The sequence below is a fragment of the Globicephala melas genome, chromosome 4, assembly GCF_963455315.2.
Source record: "Globicephala melas chromosome 4, mGloMel1.2, whole genome shotgun sequence".
NCBI classification, from domain to species: domain Eukaryota; kingdom Metazoa; phylum Chordata; class Mammalia; order Artiodactyla; family Delphinidae; genus Globicephala; species Globicephala melas.
In genome coordinates, this window is record NC_083317.1 from 114,895,205 (window position 1) to 114,918,400 (window position 23,196).

Below are 23,196 nucleotides of genomic sequence, written 5' to 3' on the forward strand. Positions count from 1 at the left end.
CCCTACATACGAACTTTCAAGTTGTAAACTTTCAAAGATTCGAACGTGCATTGAAGGCCTGATGGAATTGGAGGACCAGAGAAAGGATGAAGAGAGACAAGAGGAAGAAGAAGGAACTGAAGAACCAAAGAGATTCACAGTGCAGGAGATGGCAAGGGGATTTTATTTATTTGAGGAGGCACTGTTAGTTTTTGAGACACAGGATCTGAATGTAGAATGGTACACGAAGGTTGCAGCAGCCATTCAGGATGTAATCCAGTGCTACCGTTATCATCTATGATGAGAAAAAAAGAGCTACTACCCAGACATCACTGGATCGTTTTTTTCAATAGGGTAGATAGAATTGAATCCAGCAAGGAACCAGAACCTGTGCCATCAATGTCAAGCATGAGTGAAATTGCAGCTTGCCCTCTATACTATTGCTGATGATCCTTCAGCTCTACCGTCTCCCACCTTCTCTTCCTCCTCCAGTCAGTAACTCTTCTTGCCTATTCACTCAATGCCAGCCCCTGTATGCCAGCTGTTGTACTATACTATTGTGCTTTTCAAGGTACTGTACTGTAAGGTTAAAAATGTTTTATTTTTTGTGTTTGTTTTTTATGTATTATTTGTGTGAAAAGTATTATAAACCTATTACAGTACAGTACTATATAGATAATTGTGTCAGTTGGGTACCTAGACTAACTTCGTTGGACTTACAAACTGGATTTATGAACACGCTCTTGGAATGGAACTCATTCGTGTGTAGGGGAACTACTGTATTGATTCTTCCAATCCAAGAACACGGTGTACTTTTCCAACTGTTTGTGCCATCTTCCATTTGTTTCATCAGCATCTTATAGTTTTTGGAGTACGGTTCTTTTGCCTCCTTAGGTAGGTTTATCCCTAGGTATTTTATTCTTCTTGATGCGGTCATAAATCGGATTGTTTCTTTAATTTTTCTTTCTGATTTTTCATTGTTAGTGTATAGAAGTGCAACAGGTTTCTGAGTATTAATTTTGTATCCTGCAACTTTACTGAATTCATTGATGAGCTCTAGTGTTTTCTGGTATCACCTTTAGGATTTTCTATGTATAGTATCAAGTCATCAGCACACAGTGACAGTTTTAACTTTTCCAATTTGAATTCCTTTTATTTATTTTTCTTCTCTGATTGCCGCGGCTAGGACTTCCAAAACTATGTTGAATAAAAGTGGCGAGAGTGGACATCCTTGTCTTGTTCCTGATCTTAGAGAAAATGCTTTCAGCTTTTCACCATTGAGTATGATGTTGGCTGTAGGTCTGTTATATATGGCCTTTATTATGTTGAGGTATGTTCCCTCTATGCCCACTTTCTAAAGAGTTCTCCCCCATAAATCAGTGTTCAATTTTGTCAAAAGCTTTTTCTGAATCTATTGAGATGATCATATGGTTTTTATTCTTCAATTTGTTAATGTGATGTATCACACTGATTGATTTGCAGATATTTAAAAAAATCCTTGCATCCCTGGGATATATCCCAGTTGATCGTGGTGTATGATCCTTTTAATGTATTGTAGGATTCAGTTTGCTAATATTTTGTTGAGGATTTTTCCATCTATGCTCATCAATGATACTGGTCTGTAATTTTCTTTCTTTCTTTTTTTTTTTTTTGTGGTATCCTTGTATGATTCAGGGTGATGGGGGCCTCATAGAATGAGTTTGGGAGTTCCGATCCTATGCGATTTTTTGGAAGAGTTTGAAAAGGATAGGTGTTAACTCTTCTCTAAATGTTAGATAGAATTTGCCTGTGAAGCCATCTGGTCATGGACTTCTGTTTGTTGGGAATTTTAAAATTACAGTTTCAATTTTAGTACTTGTGATTGGTCTGTTCATATTTTCTATTTCTTCCTGGTCAGTCTTGGGAGATTGTATCCTTCTAAGAATTTGTCCATTTCTTCTATGTTGTCCACTTTATTGGCATATAGTTGCTTGTATTGATAGTAGTCTGTTAGGAGCCTTTGCATTTCTGTGGTGTCCATTGTAACTTCTCGCTTTTCATTTCTAATTTTATTAATTTGAGTCCTCTCCCTTTTTTTCTTGATGAGTCTGGCTAAAGGTTTATCAATTTTGTCTATCTTTTCAAAGAACTGAATTTGTTCCATTGATCTTTTCTATTTTCTTCATCTCTATTTCATTTATTTCTGCTCTGATCTTTTTTATTTAAAATTTACTAGTGTTGGGTTTTTTTTTGAATTTTATTTTTTTTTATACAGCAGGTTCTTATTAGTCATCCATTTTATACACATCAGTGTATACATGTCAATCCCAATCTCCCAATTCATCACACCACCACCACCCACCCCTTTCCCCCCTTGGTGTCTATACGTTTGTTCTCTACATCTCTGTCTCAATTTCTGCCCTGCAAACTGGTTCATCTGTACTATTTTTCTAGGTTCCACATATATGTGTTAATGTACGATATTTGTTTTTCTCTTTCTGACTTACTTCACTCTGTATGACAGTCTCTAGGTCCATCCACGTCTGTACAAATGACCCAATTTCATTCCTTTTTATGGCTGAGTAATATTCCATTGTATATATGTACCACATCTTCTTTATCCATTCATCTGTCGATGGGCATTTAGGTTGCTTTCATGACCTGGCTATTGTAAATAGTGCTGGAATGAACATTGGGGTGCATGTGTCTTTTTGAATTATGGTTTTCTCTGGGTATATGCCCAGTAGTGGGATTGCTGGGTCATATGGTAATTATATTTTTAGTTTTTTAAGGAATCTCCATACTGTTCTCCATAATGGCTGTATCAGTTTACATTCCCACCAACAGTGCAAGAGGGTTCCCTTTTCTCCACACCCTCTCCAGCATTTGCTGTTTGTAGATTTTCTGATGACGCCCATTCTAACTGGTGTGAGGTGATAGTCCAGCCATGGCTAGGACTTCCAAAACTACATTGAATAATAGTTGTGAGAGTGGACATCCTTGTCTTGTTCCTGATCTTAGAGGAAATGCTTTCAGTTTTTCACCATTGAGAATGATGTTTGCTGTGGGTTTGTCGTATATGGCCTTTATTATGTTGAGGTAGGACCCTCTATGCCCACTTTCTGGAGAGTTTTTTTTTTATCATAAATGGGTGTTGAATTTTGTCAAAAGATTTTTCTGCATCTTTTGAGATGATCATACGGTTTTTATTCTTCAGTTTGTTAATATGGTGTATCACATCGATTGATTTGCATATATTGAAGAATCCTTGCATCCCTGGGATGAATCCCACTTGATCATGGTGTATGATCCTTTTAATGTGTTGTTGGATTCTGTTTGCTAGTATTTTGTTAAGGATTTTTGCATCTATATTCATCATTGATTTTGGTCTGTAATTTACTTTTTTTGTAGTATCTTTATCTGGTTTTGGTATTAGGGTGATGGTGGCCTCATAGAATGAATTTGGGAGTGTTCCTTCCTCTGCAATTTTTTGGAAGAGTTTGAGAAGGATGGGTGTTAGCTCTTCTCTAAATGTTTGATAGAATTCACCTGTGAAGCCATCTGGTCCTGACCTTTTGTTTGTTGGAAGATTTTTAATCACAGTTTCAACTTCATTACTTGTGCTTGGTCTGTTCATATTTTCTATTTCTTCCTGGTTCAGTCTTGGAAGGTAATATGTTTCTAAGAATTTGTCCATTTCTTCCAGGTTGTCCATTTTATTGGCATAGAGTTGCTTGTAGTAGTCTCTTAGGATGCTTTGTATTTCTGCAGTGTCTGTTGTAACTTTTCCTTTTTCATTTCTAATTTTATTGATTTCAGTCCTCTCTCTCTTGATGAGTCTGGTTAATGGTTTATCAATTTTGTTTATCTTCTCAAAGAACCAGCTTTTAGTTTTACTGATCTTTGCTTTTGTATTCTTTGTTTCCATTTCATTTATTTCTGCTCTGATTTTTATGATTTCTTTCCTTCTGCTAACTATGGCTTGTGTTTGTTCTTCTTTTTCTAGTTCCTTTAGGTTTAAGGTTAGATTGTTTGAGATTTTTCTTGTTTCTTGAGGTAGGCTTGTATAGCTATAAACTTCCCTCTTAGAACTGCTTTTGCTGCATCCCATAGGTTTTGGATAGTTGTGTTTTCATTGTCATTTGTCTCTAGGTATTTTTTGATTTCCTCTTTGATTTCTTCAGTGATCTCTTGGTTATTTAGTAACATATTGTTAGGTTCCATGTGTTTGTGTTTTTTATGTTTTTTTTCCCCTGAAATTGATTTCTAATCTTATAGCGTTGTGGTCAGAAAAGATGCTTGATATGATTTCAGTTTTCTTAAATTAACTGAGGCTAGACTTGTGACCCAAGATATGATCTGTCCTGGAGAATGTTCCATGCGCACTTGAGAGGAAAGTGTAATCTGCTGTTTTTGGATGGAATGTCTTATCAATTAAATCTGTCTCATCTATTGTGACATTTAAAGCTGTGTTTCTTTATTAATTTTCTATTTGGATAATCTGTTGATTGGTGTAAGTGAGGTGTTAAAGTCCCCCACTATTATTGTTTTACTGTTGATTTCCTCTTTTAGAGCTGTTAGCAATTGCCTTATGTATTGAGGTGCTCCTGTGTTGGGTGCCTATATATTTATAATTGTTATATCTTCTTCTTGGATTGATCCCTTGATCATTATGTACTGTCCTTCCTTGTCTCTTGTAACATTCTTTATTTTAAAGTCTATGTTATCTGATATGAGTATTGCTACTCCAGCTTTCTTTTGATTTCCATTTTCATGGAATATCTTTTTCCATTCCCTCACTTTCAGTCTGTATGTGTCCCTAGGTATGAAGTGGGTCTCTTGTAGACAGCATATATATGGGTCTTGTTTTTGTATCCATTCAGCAAGCCTGTGTCTTTTGGTTGGAGCATTTAATCCATTCACCTTTAAGGTAATTAGTGATATGTATGTTCCTATTACCATTTTCTTAATTGTTTTGGGTTTGTTTTTGTAGGTTCTTTTCTTCTCTTGTGTTTCCCACTTAGAGAAGTTCCTTTAGCATTTGTTGTATAGCTGGTTTGGTGGTGCTGAATTCCCTTAGCTTTTGCTTGTCTGTAAAGCTTTTGATTTCTCCATCGAATCTCAATGAGATCATTGCTGGGTAGAGTAATCTTGGCTGTAGGTACTTCTCTTTCATCACTTTAAGTATATCATGCCACTCCCTTCTGGCTTGTAGAGTTTCTGCTGAAAAACCAGCTGTTAACCTTATGGGAGTTCCCTTGTATATTATTTGTCATTTTTCCCTTGCTGCTTTCAGTAATTTTTCTTTGTCTTTAATTTTTGCCAAATTGATTACTATGTTTCTTGGCCTGTTTCTCCTTGGGTTTATCCTGTATGGGACTCTCTGCACTTCCTGGACTTGGGTGGCTATTTCCTTTCCTATGTTAGGAAAGTTTTCGACTATAATCTCTTCAAATATTTTCTCAGGTCCTTTCTCTCTCTCTCCTCCTTCTGGGACCCCTATAATGTGAATGTTGTTGCATTTAATGTTGTCCCGGGGTCTCTTAGGCTGTCTTCATTTCTTTTCATTCTTTTTTCTTTATTCTGTTTCGTGGCAGTGATTTTCACCATTCTGTCTTCCAGGTCACTTATCCGTTCTTCTGCCTCAGTTATTCTGCTATTGATTCCTTCTAGTGTTTTTTTCATTTCAGTTACTGTATTGTTCATCTCTGTTTGTTTGTTCTTTAATTCTTCTAGACCTTTGTTAAACATTTCTTGCATCTTCTCGATCTTTGCCTCTGTTCTTTATCTGAGGTCCTGGATCATCTTCACTATCATTCTGAATTCTTTTTCTGGAAGGTGGCCTATCTCCACTTCATTTAGTTGTTTTTCTGGGGTTTTATTTTGTTCTCTGGTACATAGCCCTCTGCCTTTTCATCTTGTCTGTCTTTCTGTGAATGTGGTTTTTTCCCACAGGCTGCAGGATTGTAGTTCTTCTTGCTTCTGCTGTCTGCCCTCTCTGCTCTGCTCTTTATGATTTCTTTCCTTCTACTAACTTTGGGTTTTGTTTGTTCTTCTTTCTCTAGTTGCTTTAGGTGTAAGGTTAGGTTTTTTATTTGGGATTTTTCTTGTTTCCTAAGATTGTATTGCTATAAACGTCCCTCTTAGAACTGCTTTTTCTGCATCCTATAGATTTTGGATCGTTGTACTTTTGTTTTCATTTGTCTCTAGGTATTTCTGATTTCCTCTTTGATTTCTTCAGTGATCCATTGGTTGTTTAGTAGCATATTGTTCAGCCTCCAGCTGTTTGTGTTTTTTACAGTTTTTTCTTGTCATCAATCTGTAATCTCATAGTGTTGTAGGTGGAAAAGATACTTGATACTGTTTCAATTTTCTTAAATGTACCAAGGCTTGCTTTGTGGCCCAGCATGTGATCAGTCCTGGAGAATGTTCCGTGTGCACTTGAGTGGAATGTGTATACTGCCGTTTTTGGATGGAATGCTCTGTAAATATCAGTTAAGTCCATTTGGTCTAATGTGTCATTTAAGGCCTGTGTTTCCTTACTGATTTTCTGTCTGAATGATCTGTCCGTTGATGAAAGTGGGGTGTTAAATTCCCCCACTATTATTATGTTATATATATTCATTCATTATATATAATTAGCCAAACCCATTAGTGCTAACATTTCTTGGTCGTGTCTAAACAATCAAGTGTTCTCCTTTGACTGAGATGCCTTAATGATCATTCTGTGAGACTCATGAATCAGTCACATCAACTTCTGCTTTGACCTTTTTTCCATCTATTCTAAGAGACCGACAGTTTCTCATACCTTCAGTTGCCTCACTTGGCAGTCCTTTTGCACATATCTCAGTAGTTAAATGTAACACAGCTTCATCTATTTTTGGGTATCCTCCATTCTTAGGTTCCAAAAAGCTCTAGGTGTTGCTTTTCTATGAAATATGGGTTTGTGGCCATTTCTCTGACTAACACTTATTTCACAAATATTAAAGTTATGTCCTGCTTCTGTTTCCAGGCCTTTCTATACGCATAATAACTTCTTATTGTAATGCAAAGCATAGTGTTATCTTAATAGAAACATTTTAAGTGGCAAACAATATATGTAATACCAACAGTGCATGTAACTCAATTGAAGAGAAAACAATATATGTAAATATCAACAGCTGTAATAGTATTTGTGTGTGTGCAAGCAGTGGTAGCTATATCAAGACTGCCAGCTGGTCAGCCGCTACTGTAAAGCACCTTCAGTTGTAAGACACATCTCAATTTATAAGCTAAAATGTGGAAGAAATGTGGTCTTAGAATTAGGCTGCCCTTCCTTACTTCCTGTAATCTTTCCTGACCGTCCCTTTGCCAGGGTTGGGACACACAGATCAACAAGTAATGGGCTTACAGTCTTGTGGGAAGACAGACAACTAGACAAGTCTTTCTACTAGTGGGCAATAAGGGCTATGATAGGAGAAGTGGAAGGTACCAGGAGAACAAAAAGAAGAGAGCCCGCCCAGAAGTAGCACTCTTCTGGCTGGGTAATGAAGGAGGTAAGTAGTTAGGCAGTGATGGAAGAGGGCCTGTCAGACGGCAAGTGTACTGGAAGGTAGGAGGAACAACATATGCCTGAGCTTGATCAGGCATGGCAGAGTTGAGGAATGGAAAGTGTTTCTGTGTGAATAGAACTGAGTGTGGTGGAGAGAATGTAAATGACATGATCAGATTTGCAACTGAGGTAAAATACCTGATGTCCAGGGCTGAGCAATAATCAAACCAAGATGGGATCATAATTCTGTGATGAGGTTTAATTAAGCCAGAAGTCTCCCATGTTTTTTTGCTATAGCAGGGTTTGAGCCCAGGGTACTGGGAAGTAGGTAAAAGGTCACAGCTGTTGGTAAGTGGGTGGTTGAGAAGAGCCTCTTATGAGTGCTCAAAGAGGTTTGCAGGCTTGCCAGCTACCTCCTCTGTGTAAGTTGGGACTTTAAATTTTGCTGAAGAATGCTGAGTAGCCAGATATATGTGGCATTGCCTGTAACATTGAAGTACACACTGAAGGGTTTGGAGTCATTGGTCAAAGAGATTTTCTCAAGCCTTTGAGAGGAATCATGCACACATGGGAAGGTGATTTGACCCTGTCTGGCCACTCTGTCACGTGATATCTTCTAAGAAGTACAATGCTTCTTTTAAATGCTGTGTCTAATGCATGATATGGAACAGCATGGAAGTCCCTGGCTGTATTTTGTAGGAGGTAAAACTCCATACCTCTTATCAAGTATTGCAGTGACCAGCCATTTTAAATAGGCTCACCAGAGCTGTATTTTTAAATGACCACGTACGTGATATCTGAATACCTGAAAGAAGAGATTTCTATGATTCGCAAAGGCTTAGGGTGGTCTAAGAGCTATAAGATTTTTCAGGCTTCTGACTTCACCAAAGTGTCAGTCCTTTAATGGGCTGCTCCGTTGCTTGGGCACAATGTTCCTCTTTCCCCATTAAACTTGATCTTCCTCCATTGAGTCTACCTCAGTTACCAAAGTCATACTGTGTCTTCCTTCACTCTTCTTAATCACCCTCTCTGTTCAACCACATCCTCACCTCTTATTGATTGGTTCTACCGACTTCATTATCTCCTGCAACCATCTTTCTGTCTCCATTCCTACTGTGGCCAAGCTAGACCACACCAAGTTACCTTGTAATTCACTCATTGTTCTTTTTGGTAATGGACAGAAACTTGGGTTCTTAATGATATCCAAGGGCTCATAAATGGTAATTTATCAAACAGGTTATCATTTAAAAGACAGTGAAGGTCTCTGAGTCTTAAAACATTAAAATGGGGAAACAGAACTAAATAATACACAAGTTAATAAAAAGCGACAAACATAAGCATAGCATTTTGTTTCCCTAGATAAGGAAACTATTTATTCAACTAATATTTATGGAGTACCAAATATATATATCAGGTACTTTATAGGCATGGGAAATATAGCAGTGAACAAGACAGACAAAATCCTTGTGCCTATAGATATGATATTGTGGCAGGGTATATAGACAATTTGTTTTCAGAAATCAATCCAAAGACCAAAAAAAGAAAAAAAAAAGGACGAGACACTAAAATTTCTAAATTGTTGTTTTAAATTCTAGCAAAAGCTACTTATTCAAAATGTTTAAATGTTAATTCATAAAGAAGCCACAACTGGCAATAATTCAATTGTCATTTTTTCTAGATATAATAAAATGCAAAAGAGACAGAAGTCCCTCCAGTCCTCAGCAATGTCCACGTTGCATGAACCCCAGGACCGCTAAAGGCAGGCCCTTAGTTATGGTCCCAGCTGCAGCTTTCCTGTGTGCCAAGCCAACCATTGACCCCTCCCTGAAATTGAAGAGCCTGACTATTCTGGAAGATAGTGTTTCTGTGTCCATCTCTCCCCAAGATTTCATGGCACCCTTCGGCTCCCTGACTTTGAATATGACAGACCAGTCTGGAAATGAAGCTAACATGATCTGCAGTATCCAAAAGCCCTCAACAACGTCATCCACTGCATTCACTGCAGAAAATGACTATATCATGCTAAACGCATCATTTTCAACATCTCTGGTGTGTAACATAGATTACAGTCACATTCAGCCAGTGTGGAAAGTGCTGGCTTTGTACAGTGACTCTCCTCTGATCCTAGAAAGGAGCCACTTGCTCACTGAAACACCACAACTCTGCTACAAATATAAACAGGTGGTACTGAAGCCTGAAGACATCTTTACCAACATTGCGGCTGATCTCAGAGCAGATCCCTCTTGGTTGATGCAAGACCAAATTTCCTTGCAGCTAAACAGAACTGCCACCACACTCAGTACACTGCAGATCCAGTACTCCAGCGATGCCCAAGTCACTTTACCAAGGGCAGAGAAGAAGCCAGAGAAACACAAATGGACCATGATTTCCAGGGATAACAATACTAAGCGGGAACGCACTGTTTTGGTCGGTGGGACCATTGACCTAGATTGCCCCAGCCAAGGAGACCCTCCCCCACAACTGGAGTGGCTTCTAGCTGATGGAAGTAAAGTGAGAGCCCCTTACGTTAGTGAGGATGGACGAATCCTGATAGACAAAAGTGGAAAACTGGAACTCCAGATGGCTGATAGTTTTGACACAGGCATATACCACTGCATAAGCACCAATTACGATGACGCAGATATTCTCACCTATAGGATTACGGTGGTAGAGCCCTACATAGAAGCTTATCAGGAAAATGGAGCTCGTCATATAGTTTCCATTGGTGAAACACTTGACCTTCCATGCCATTCTACGGGTATCCCAGATGCCTCTGTCAGCTGGGTTCTTCCAGGAAACACTGTGCTCTATCAGTCCTCAAGAGATAAGCAAATTCTTAACAATGGCACATTAAGAATATTACAGGCGACTCAAAAAGACCAGGGTCATTATCGTTGTGTAGCAGCCAACCCATCAGGGATCGATTTGTTAATTAACAAAGTTTCAGTCAAAATAAAAGGGCAACAGCCAGTGGAGCATAATGTAGAAACAGATGGATCTGGGTTTGATGAGCCCAATGCCATTGCTCAGCGTAAGGACCCACCAGCTGCACAGCTCCCCACATCTGCTCCAGTGAGGGCTGAGGCTGGAAAACAAGTCTCAATCACAAGTAAGAATCCTAAGCATGGGGTGCTAATAGCCCAGCGGCGTGGAGATGCAACCAACCGACGTTTCGGAGAGCACAGGAGGCAGTTCCCTCCCTCTGCCCGGAGAATTGACCCACAACACTGGGCAGCACTACTGGAGAAAGCTAAAAAGAACATTGTGCCTGAGAAGCGAGAAAATACCATAACAAAGCCACCTCTACCAGTCACCCAACTCCTGGAAATACCTGGTGAGGAAGGAGACTCATCAGGCATGCTCCCTCCAGATGAGGAATTTATGGTCCTGGTGACTAAAGCTCCCAGTGTTCTGGCAAGGACAGTGACTGCTGAGTCCAGAAAATCATCTGATAGCCCTGTGACAAGTGTAACTGCTGGCACCCAAGTCTCCCCAATTGTGAGTCCACAGATACTACTGCCTGAAAAACCAAGAGGTTTCAAACCATCTACTACTATTAAAACTAAAGCCATGTCAAAGAATATGAACATAACCACATCAAGCAAAATGCAAGGCACAACCAACCGAAATTTATCTACTATCTTTCCTCTACTACCTGAAGCAAGTCAATTTCAGGATACTGATGACATGGAGAGAAAAAGAGAGCATTTGCAAAGTGCATCCCCAGTAACAGTGGGGGCTACTACAATCAAAGATGTCCGTATCAAAATTCTGGGCAGTGCTAACAGTAAAGCTGATGTATTTTTAGGATCAGTAAATGCCACAAAGAGTCATCAGATGTCTGTAATAGGAGTCAGCGAACCCTGGAGCCATCATTCCCATTCTCACGTTACTCAAAAACCTAACACCTCTGAGCTCCCTTCAGACCCATACACTGGTGCTCATTCTCAGTTACACACTCCTAGAAATAGTACAATTAACACTCCACTGTCCAGGCACTTTGGAAGACGGAGGAAAATCTGGAGCAGGGGGCGAACTCCAATTTTCCGACAGCATGGATACAACTTTGTGGGGCCAACACTCAGAGGTTCTTCTGTAGAAAGAACCACTGCATTTTTAGCCACAGAGCACAATGTGGAGTGCCCATCCTGTTCTCCCAGAGAAAGACTCACCACTGCTGCAGCAGCATTGCCTTTTCCAAGGACTTCCCCCATCACCCTCCCTGAAGCTAAAATTGCCAGAGTCATAGCAGAAGAATCTACAACTCTAGTCCACAATCCATCATTACTATTTGAGAAAAAACCAAATGTAGATGTTGAGAAAACAACACAGACAATAAAATATTTCAGTGCTGAAAGTACCCAAGCGACTCCAACTTGTGCAGTTATGACTCATGCAACGGATATTAGTTACCCAAGCATGTCTAAAGCCAGTGAAGCTAAAAGAGATTCAGTGATCGTATCGCCACTTCCAGGTCCCACCATCAAGCCACCTATGCCTACTACTATAGCCATTACAAGACTTTCAAGAAGGAAAGTTCCCTGGCATCATATCTTTGTAAATAACCATATCCAAAAAGAAAAGCTGAAGAATCAGCAAAAATTTAGTTCACAAAAAAGCACAGACTTGGTTCTTCCTAAAATATCTCCTGCTTTACCCACAGATAAAGTTTCCCCCTTCCATTTCACAACACTCTCAGCAAGTGTGATGCAAATGCCATCCGTAACATCAGCTACAACTCACCACAGTACCACTAGAACACACAGTCATATAAGTCTCCCAACAGTGAAGGAGCTGCCCTTCCCACCTGTTTACCCTACATCTCCTAGTAGCTCAAGCAAAGAATCAAGTACAGATTTCGTATCACTGCAAACAGCCATGCTGACAACTACTCCTACTGCCCCTGCATCTATCATTATCAACAAAGCCCAAATAGCCAGACCCAGGGCACGAAAAGTACAAAGAATAAAGGAGCCTCAAAAGAATAGGAATGACCCAAATAACTCTCCCAGCCAGATTTCTGGCTTCATTACACCCACCACTGTGACACTTCCTGTTCTAACAGCAGCTGAAACTTCAACCAAACCCAGTGTGTCTGCTCTCACTCATTCTCTTCTAGAAAACATAAAAGAAATTTCAAGCACAGTTGGTCTTCATCCAAGAACCTTTCATCTGACAGATGTGCTTGAAGAACCACCCCAGAAGAGTAGTCAGACTTTGAAGAGAACAGCTGCTTCTGAAACCACCTTGTCCAGCAAACGACACCGGAGTACCACCACTAGGAATAAAATCCTTAGACGCTCAACTGTGCCACCCTTCCTGAGCGCCAGTGCCACTCCAATGCCAATTCCCACCTCCCCTCCCTTGAGTAACCAAAATCCAGTTGCTGACAATATGGCAACTCCCATTTTCAGGACGATGACAAGTACAATGGTCAAGTCACATGAATCCTCAAAGCACAATGCTCATCCACAGCAATTAGCAGTAACATCTCCCCAAACTCACCCAAATGCCAAGTTCACAATTGGAATCACCCACTTTATCTACTCCAATCTGTTACGTTCTACTTCTATGCCAGCACTAATAACAGCTAAATCACAGAATTCTAAGTTGACTCCCTCTCCCTGGTCAGAAAACCATTTTTGGCACAAGTCACACCCAGAAATGGCTGAAAAGGTCAAAAAGCCAGTAGTGAGCATACTGCCCACTCCAGATTTGCCAGAGGACACCACTCATGCTTCAAATTGGGATATACAGAAGAATGCAAAGAAAAGTAGCTTCGATAAGACACCAATTCAAAAAATAACAACTTCCAAATTCCTTCCCTTTGATTCTTTATCTAGGAATATATTGGAAAGGCCCAGAATAGTTGGAGGAAGAGCGGCAAGTTTTACTGTTCCAGCTAACTCAGATGCCTTTCTTCCTTGTGAAGCTGTTGGGAATCCCATGCCCACTATCCACTGGACCAGAGTCTCATCAGGTATTTGAAACTGTTTCTTTACGCTTCATCTTCTTTAGTTACAAAACAAGGAAAACACTGTGTTATGTTTTGGGGTTATGTAGCCAAATAATCAACATCAACCTCAGATTTCTCCAAGACTGAAACAATTAATATCCTTATTTGATATATGCATGGCTTTTTGCTCATTAGAAGGTTTTAAAACATATGTTAAGACCATTTTTTTGAAATGCTTTGAAAGCAGATCCAAAGAAATTGTGAGTGGTCACTGTGTTGAAGCATCTGGCTTTTACATTAAAATTAGTTTTATTTTAAAAAAAAAATCCAGAAATAACTTTACTAATCTGAAGACTAGGTGTCTTAATTTTAAATATATTTTTTTCCCAGTAGCCTAATAAAAAGATAGCGTTCCTCTTGAGACTTCCATGTGAGCAATTTATGTTTATTACCTAAACTTTGATGACCTATGGCTATAAATTTCTTTCTTCTTATCAGGACTTGATTTGTCTAAAAGGAAACAGAATAGCAGGTTCCAGGTGCTCCCCAATGGCACCCTGTCCATACAGAGGGTGGACCTTCAGGACCGTGGACAGTACCTGTGCTCAGCATCCAATCCATTTGGCACGGACCGCCTTCATGTCACCTTGTCCGTGGTTTCCTATCCCCCCAGGATCCTGGAGAGACATACTAAGGAGATCACAGTCCATTCCGGAAGCACAGTGGAACTGAAGTGCAGAGCTGAAGGCAGGCCCAGCCCTACAATTTCCTGGATTCTTGCAAACCAAACAGTGGTCTCTGAATCATCCGAGGGGAACAGGCAGGCCCTGGTGACATCTGACGGGACGCTGGTCATCCACAATCTCAGCGTTTATGACAGGGGCTTTTACAAATGCGTGGCCAGCAACCCAGCGGGCCAGGACGCACTGCTGGTTAAAATACAAGTTATTGCGGCGCCACCTGTTATTCTAGAACAAAAGAGGCAAGTTATTGCAGGGACTTGGGGTGAAAGTTTGAAACTGCCCTGTACTGCCAAAGGAACTCCTCAGCCCGGTGTTCACTGGGTCCTCTCTGATGGCAGCGAAGTGAAACCATTACAGTTCGTCAATTCCAAGTTCTTATTTTCAAATGGAACTCTGTTTATAAGAAACATAGCCTCTTCAGACCGGGGCACTTATGAATGCATTGCTACCAGCTCCACTGGCTCAGAGAGAAGGGTGGTAATTCTTACAGTGGAAGAACGAGAGACGATCCCCAGGATAGAATTTGCATCCCAGAAATGGACGGAGGTGAATCTGGGGGACAAACTACTACTGAACTGCTCAGCCACTGGGGAGCCGAAACCGAAAATAATCTGGAGGCTACCATCCAAGGCTGTCGTCGACCAGCGGCACAGGTAAACCATACCTTTCTGTTGAGATTATCTTACTTAGCCGTACAACTTCTGAAGTGGTCAAAGGGGTAGAGCGAGAGTAGCAGCAGTGTTAGCACACAGACTCTACACAGAAAAGTAACTCGCTCTAAAGAAAACCTAATCATTTTGAGACTAACACAAAATAATACAAATTATATAAAAACCAAGTTTCTTACATGCCATACTCTAAGGGCCAGCTTCTTCCTGAGTTTATATAGTTAAAAAGGATAAAAAATCTCATTTGCTTCCATACTTGTGACAGTTTTAAAATGGTACCTGTGTAAATGTATTTATAATTTTTCTATCCAAAAATAAGAGGGAATGTTGTAAAGCAATCAAGTTCTGGAGAGATGCACTTCATTATTTCACTCTTCAGAATCTCCTAGTAAAGCATTTTCAATTTTAGTGCAATCTATACTTAATTTATGCTACCCTAAAACTGCAAAGCACTTTATGAAAGTCACAACATTAAGGCCTTCACAAAGTGAAATGTATTCAGGACCTCCAATCACTCTGACGGTGTCGGACACATATGTACACATACACACTTTCTCTAATATCTCCTGTTACAGGCATATTAATAGTGATTTTTAACTGTTTTCTATACAGATTAAATCTCTTTGAAGAATAAGTTTGAGTATTAATTTTTGCCATTTACATGACTTCATACAATGATGTTTCATAATATGACAGAAAAGATGGGGATGAACATTTCCCTTTTATATGTTTGTTTATTTATTTTTAATACATCCTTATTGGAGTATAACTGCTTCACAATACTGTGTTAGTTTCTGTTGCACAACAAGGCGAATGAGCCACATACATACACATGTCCCCTCCCTCTTGAGCCTCCCTCCCACCCTCCCTATCCCACCCCTCTAGGCATCACAAAGCACCCAGCCGATCGCCCTGTGCTATGCTGCTGCTTCCCACCAGCCAACTATTTTAGGTTCGGTAGTGAATATATGTTAATGTTGCTCTCACTTCGCCCCAGCTTCACGCTCCCACCCCATGTCCTCAAGTCCACTTTCTATGTCTGTCTCTTTATTCTTGCCCTGCAACTAGGTTCATCAGTACCATTTTTTTTTATTCCATATATATGTGTTAGCATACGGTATTTGTTTTTCTCCTCCTGACTTACTTCACTCTGTATGACAGACTCTAGGTCCATCCACCTCACTCCAAATAACTCAGTTTTGTTTCTTTTTATGGCTGAGTAATATTCCATTGTATATATTTGTCACATCTTCTTTATCCATTCATCTGTCGATAGACATTGAGGTTGGTTCCATGTCCTGGCTATTGTAAATAGTGCTGCAATGAACATTGTGGTACTGTCTCTTTTTGAATTATGGTTTTCTCAGGGTATATGCCCAGTAGTGGGATTGCTGGGTCGTATGGTAGTTCTATTTTTAGTTTTTTAAGGAACCTCCATACTGTTTTCCATAGTGGTTTTATCAATTTATATTCCCACCAACAGCACAGGAGGGTCCCCTTTTCACCACACCCTTTCCAGCATTTCTTGTTTGTACATTTTTTTGATGACGGCCATTCTGACTGGTGTGAGGTGATACCTCCTTGTAGTTTTGATTTGCATTTCTCTAATAATTAGTGATGTTGAGCATCTTTTCACGTGCCTCTTGGCCATCTGTATGTCTTCCTTGGTGAAATGTCTATTTAGGTCTTCTGCCCATTTTTTAACTGGATTTTTTTGATATTGAGCTCCATGAGCTGTTTGTGTATTTTGGAGATTAAGTCTTTGTTTATTGTTTCATTTGCAAATATTTTCTCCCATTCTCAGGGTTGTCTTTTTGTCTTGTTTATGGTTTCCTTTGCTGTGCAAAAGCTTTTAAGTTTAATTAAGTCCCATTTGTTTATTTTTGTTATTTCTGTTACTCTAGCAGGTGGATCAAAAAAGATCTTGCCATGGTTTATGTCAAAGAGTGTTTTTCCTGTTTTCCTCTAAGAGTTTTATAGTGTCTGGTCTTACATTTAAGTCTTTAATCCATTTGGGGTTTATTTTTGTGTATGGTGTTAGGTAGTATTCTAATTTCATTCTTTTACATGTAGCTGTCCACTTTTCCCAGCACCATGTATCAAAGAGGCTGTCTTTTCTCCATTGTATATTCTTGCCTCCTTTGTCATAGATTAGGGGTCTATAGGTGCGTGGGTTTACCTCTGGACTTTCTATCCTGTTCCATTGACCTATATTTATGTTTTTGTGCTAGCACCATACTGTCTTGATTACTGTAGCTTTTTGGTATAGTTTGAAGTCAGGGAGCCTGATTCCTCCCACTCCGTTTTTCTTTCTAAAGATTGCTTTGGCTATTCAGGGTCTTTTGTATTTCCATACAAATTGTAAATTTTTTTGTTCTAATTCTGTGAAGAATGCCATTGGTAGTTTGATAGGGGTTGCACTGCATCTGTAGATTGCTTTGGGTAGTATACTCATTTTCACAATATCAATTCTTCCAATCCAAGAACGTGGTATATTTCTCCATCTGTTTATATCGTCTTTGATTTCTTTCATCAGTGTTTTACAGTTTTCTGAGTACAAGTCTTTTGCCTCCTTAGGCAGGTTTATTCCTAGGTATTTTATCCTTTTTGTTGCAATGGTAAATGGGAGTGTTTGCTGAATTTCTCTTTCTGATTTTTCGTTGTTGTTGTATAGGAATGCCAGAGATTTCTGTGCATTAATTTTGTACCCTGTTACTTTTACCAAATTCATTGATTAGCTCTGGTAGTTTTCTGGTGGCATCTTTAGGATTTTCTATGTATAGTATCATGTCATCAGAAAACAGTGACAGATTTACTTCTTTTCCGATTTGGATTCCTTTTATTTCTTTTTCTTCTCTGATCGCTGCGGCCAGGACTTCCAAAACTATGTTGAATAAGAGTGGCGAGAGTGGACATCCTTGTTTTGTTCCTGATCCTAGTGGAAATGCTTTCAGTTTTTCACTGTTGAGTATGATGCTTGCTGTGGGTTTGTCATAAATGGCCTTTATTATGTTGAGGTAGTTTCCCTCTATGCCCATTTTCCGGAGAGTTTTTATGATAAATGGGTCTTGAATTTTGTCAAAAGCTTTTTCTGCATCTATTAAGATGATCATATGGTTTTTATCCCTTAATTGGTTAATGTGGTGTATCACATTGATTAATTTGCATATATTGAAGAATCCTTGCATCCCTGGGATAAATCCCACTTGATCATGGGGTATGATCCTTTTAATGTGCTGTTGGATTCTGTTTGCTAGCATTTTGTTCAGGATTTTTGCACCTATGTTCATCAGTGATATTGGCCTGTAGTCTTCTTTTTTTGTGATATCTTTTTCTGATTTTGGTGTCAAGGTGATGGTGGCTTTGTAGAATGAATTTGCGAGTGTTTCTCCCTCTGCAATTTTTTGGAAGAGTTTGCGAAGGATCGGTGTTAGCTCTTCTCTAAATGTTTGATAGAATTGGCCTGTGAAGGCAACTGGTCCTGGACTTTTGTTTGTTGGAAGATTTGAAATTACAGTTTCAATTTCATTACTTGTGATAGGTCTGTTTATAGTTTCTAATTCTTCCTGGTTCAGTCTTGGAAAATTGTACCTTTCCAAGAATTTGTCCATTTCTTCGTGGTTGTCCATTTTATTGGTATATCGTTGTTTGTAGTAGTCACTTATAATGCTTTGTATTTCTGCAGTGTCAGTTGTGATTTCTCCTTTTTTCATTTCTAATTCTATTGATTTGAGTTTTCTCCCTTTTTTTCTTGATGAGTCTGGCTAAAGGTTTATCAATTTTGTTTATCTTCTCAAAGAACCAGCTTTTAGTTTTATTGATCTTTGCTATTGTTCTCTCTGTTTCTATTTCCTTATTTCTGCTCTGATCTTTATGATTTCTTTCCTTCTGCTAACTCTGGGTTTTGTTTGTTCTTCTTTCTGTAGTTCCTTTAGGCGTAAGGTTAGATTTAGTTGAGATTTTTCTTGTTTCTTGAGGTAGGCTTGTATAGCTATAAACTTCTCTCTTAAAACTGCTTTTGCTGCACCCCATAGGTTTTGGATCGTGTTTTCCTTGTCATTTGTCTCTAGGTATTTTTTAATTTCCTCTTTGATTTCTTCAGTGATCTCTTGGTTACTTAGTAACGTATTGTTTAGCCTCCATGTGTTTGTGTTTTTTATGTTTTTTTCCTGTAATTGATTTCCAATCTCATAGCATTGTGGTCAGAAAAGATGCTTGATACGATTTCAATTTTCTTAAATTTTCCAAGGCTTGATATGTGACCCAAGATGTGATCTGTCCTGGAGAATGTTCCACGTGCACTTGAGAAGAAAGTGTATTCTGCCACTTTTGGGTGGAATGTTCTATAAATATCAATTAGACCTATCTGGTCTCTTGTGTCATTTTTTTTTCTTTCCAGTACGTGGGCCTCTCACCGCTGTGGCCTCTTCCGCTGTGGAGCACAGGCTCCAGAAGCACAGGCCCAGCGGCCACGGCCCACGGGCCCAGCCACTCTGCGGCATGCGGGATCCTCCTGGACCGGCGCACGAACCCGCGTCCGCTGCATTGGCAGGCGGACTCTCAACCACTGCACCACCAGGGGAGCCCTCTTGTGTCATTTAAAGCTTGTGTTTCCTTATTTATTTTCTGTTTGGATGATCTGTCCATTGGTGTAAATGGGGTGTTAAAGTTCCCTACTATTATTGTGTTACTGTCGATTTCCCCTTTTATGGCTGTTAGCATTTTCCTTATGTATTGAGGTGCTCCTATGTTGGGTGCATAAACATTTATAATTGTTATATCTTCTTCTTGGAGTTATCCTTTGATCATTATGTAGTGTCCCTCCTTATCTCTTGTAACAGTCTTTATTTTAAAGTCTATTTTATCTGATACAAGTATTGCTGCTCCAGCTTTCTTTTGATTTCCATTTGCATGGAATATCTTATTCCATCCCTTCACTTTCAGTCTGTACATGTCCCTGAAGTGGTCTGACTTGTGTCTCTTATAGACAGCATATAGGTGGGTCTTGTTTTTGTATCCATTCAGCCAGTTTGTGTCTTTTGGTTGGGGCATTTAATCCATTTACATTCAAGGTTATTATTGATATATATGTTCCTATTACCATTTGCTTAATTGTTTTGGGTTTGTTTTTGTGGGTCTTTTTCTTGTCTTGTGTCTCCTGCTTAAAGAAGTTTCTATAGCATTTGTTGTAAAGCTGGTTTGGTGGTGCTGAATTCTCTTAGCTGTTGCTTGTCTGAAAAGCTTTTGAGTTCTCCATCGAATCTGAATGAGATCCTTGCTGGGTAGAGTAATCTTGGTTGTAGGTTTTTCTTTCATCACTTTAAGTACGTCCTGCTACTCCCTTCTGGCCTGCAGAGTTTCCACTGAAAAATCAGCTGATAACCTTATAGGGATTCCTTTGTATGTTATGTTTGGTTTTTCCCTTGCTGTTTTCAATATTTTTTCTTTTAATTTTTGTTAGTTTGATTAATATGTGTCTTGGTGTGTTTTTCCTAGGGTTTATCCTGTATGGGATTCTCTGTGCTTCCTGGACTTGGGTGACTATTTCCTTTCCCATGTTAGGGAAGTTTTCAACTATAATCTCTTCAAGTGTTTTCTCAGACTCTTTCTTTTCCTCTTCTTCTTCTGGGACCCCCTATAATGAGAATGTTGGTGCATTTTGTGTTGTCCCAGAAGTCTCTGAGATTGTCTTCAATTCTTTTCATTCTTTTTTTCTTTATTCTGCTCCTCAGCCATTATTTCCACTATTTTGTTTTCCAGCTCACTTATTCGTTCTTCTGCTTCAGTTATTCTGTTATTGATTCCTTCTAGTGTATTTTTCGTTTCAGTTATTACATTGTTCACCTCTGTTTATTTGTTCTTTAGTTCTTCTAGATCTTTGTTAAACATTTCTTGTATTTTCTCAATCTGTGCCTCCATTCTATTTCTGAGATTCTGGATCATCTTTACTATCATTACTCTGAATTCTTTTTCAGGTAGATTGCCTATTTCCTCTTCATTTATTTGGTCTTGTAGGTTTTTGCCTTGCTCCTTCATCTGTGACATATTTTTTTGCCATCTCATTGTTTTTTTTTTTATGAGTGGGATTGTATTCCTCTCTTACTGGTTGTTTGGCCTGAGGCTTCCAACACTGGGCTTTGCAGGCTACTGTGTAGAGCTGGGTCTTGGTGCTGAGATGAAGAACTCTGTAGGAACTCACTCCATTGAATATTCCCTGGGGTCTGAGGTTCTCTGTTAGTCCAGTGGTTCGGACTCACAGCTCCCACTGCAGGAGCTTTGGCCCACTCCTAGGCTCGTGAACCAAGATCCTGTAAGCCACCTGGGGTGGCAAAAAAAAGAAAAAAAACCCACAATAACAAAGTAAAAAATTAGACTAGGAAACTAACAGATATGTTAGGAATATAAAAATAAAAATATAGATCTATCAACAACCAGAAGGTACAACAGTACCACAATAGTGAAAAAGAGGAGGAGGGGAAAAAAAAAAAAGGCTGGAAATAGGCCTTGGCTGTGGAGGGCAGGGTCTAAGCAAGGGTGAGGTTTGGGTGGTGGGTGGGGCCAATGGTCAGGACCATGACAGGGCTGGAAAAGGCCTTGGGGGCTCTTGGGGGGGGTGGGACTTAGGCTCAAGGAACAGAAGGGGCCCAGGCATGCCCCACACCCCTGCTCTCAGAGGGCAGGGGACCTCACCTGGGAGCCCAGCAGGCCTTCTGGGCTCAAACGCCCTCTGCTCCTCTCCCACTCCTCCCAGAGGGACCCTCCCGCCTGCCTCTCCTGATCTCCCCAGCCTCAGGGTCACTGATCCTGTCTGGCCTCCACTTCACCTCCCCCTCTTAGTCCCCCTATGTCCTACCGGTTCACTTTGGGGTTCCTCCCGTCTCCTTGGGTGTCAGAGTCCCCTACCAGCGGCCAGTTGGTACCATAGTTGTGGGGAAACGCTAACTCTGCATCTTCCCATGCTGCCATCTTGACTCTGCCTCCATGTTTATTAATAGAAAATATCCATGCAAGAGAAATTATACATGAGTTTATGCTTAAAAGAATAGATTTTTTTCTAGTGTCAAACTATAAGTTGGTAACGGATATAGTTAAGGAAGTTAATTTGTGATCTTTAACTCCAAAGTAAATGTTAATTTTCAAATAAGTCATGAAAATTACCTAAATTTTAAATTGAAATTTAGATTTAAAATTTAAAAATGCTGGGTTACGAAATGTAAACTTCACAACTCACATGTTTATGCTTGTTATCTACTATATGTATACCCATTTGTAGCATCAAATATTTTCAGTAGTTTACCAGTTTTTGTATATAATAATATTGGTATGTCTGTTTAATCACCCTGCAGCACATGAGGGTGAGTCTCATTTACCCAGAGACTGCTCATTATTCTGCGTAATTCTGAATACAATTTTACTACCCATGCAGAAACCAATGCAAGAAGTGTAGAAGGCATTACACTTGTGATGGGAATAACAGATAAATTTCTAATTTTAGGTTGTAAAAACAATGTCTAAAATGTTTACTGGGCATTAGGTCAATTTTTAAGAATGGAAGAGGTGTGAAAAAATGTAAGGGAATGTCTTAAAAAGTTAATCCAAAGGAATGTCTAAAACACATTAAGCATCTTAGAATAAATCTCGACCAATAAATCTCGCCCTAGGTAGTCCAACAAATCTTTCAGAGTTTGATAGCAAAGATATTAGGTAGGCTGTTTATATTTTGTTTTGGGAAAGCACTTACAAAACACAGAAAGATTGTTCATATTTTGGAAGAGGCAACAGAGTGTGTAAGATCAGAGATGCTATCACAGGCCCACTAGAGGTACTGTCATTCTTTTCTTTCATAATGAACTACAACTTGTTTGCTAACTGAACACCTCAGTGATTATTCTGCAACTAACCCACTCAGAAAGGCAAGAATACTCTTTACTTAGATGCTTTAGATGTCAAGAGAAATTAAAAGGGCACTTCTGCTGGAAAAAAAAAAAAAAAAAGTCCTTCATGTTGCCACTTCTTGGCTCTGTAAGTCTGAATTTATTTTAGATTCTAAAAATTAAAATTTTCATCATAACTATGCTCATCCAAGTCTATTCCACCATCAACAAAATAAGCAAAACGTTTTACTTTTTTAAAGCCTAGTTGTCAGGTGAACGTTGCCTTTTCTGAATTTTTTTTTTAACCATCTCAGACTTAACAGCACCACTGGTCTACCTCCATGACTTTAAATATGACTTACGTGACCTATGTTTCAGGACAGAATTGTGTTTCCTCTTCTTTGGAACCTTGCTTCTCATGACCTGGGGGCTTGTTACAAGAACAGAAACTCAGGCCCCATCCCAG

The 23,196-nt window shown here is 39.4% G+C and overlaps 1 protein-coding gene across 1 annotated transcript in view; it reads left to right on the forward strand.

Moving 5' to 3' along the window:
* IGSF10 (immunoglobulin superfamily member 10) overlaps positions 1-23,196 on the forward strand; it is a 153,385-nt gene that overhangs the window by 125,853 nt on the left and 4,336 nt on the right. Inside the window, exons 8-9 of the mRNA XM_070045379.1 lie at positions 9,168-13,469; positions 13,944-14,841. Of these exons, the coding sequence (XP_069901480.1) occupies positions 9,168-13,469; positions 13,944-14,841 (5,200 nt within the window). The remainder of the gene's footprint in view (positions 1-9,167; positions 13,470-13,943; positions 14,842-23,196) is intronic.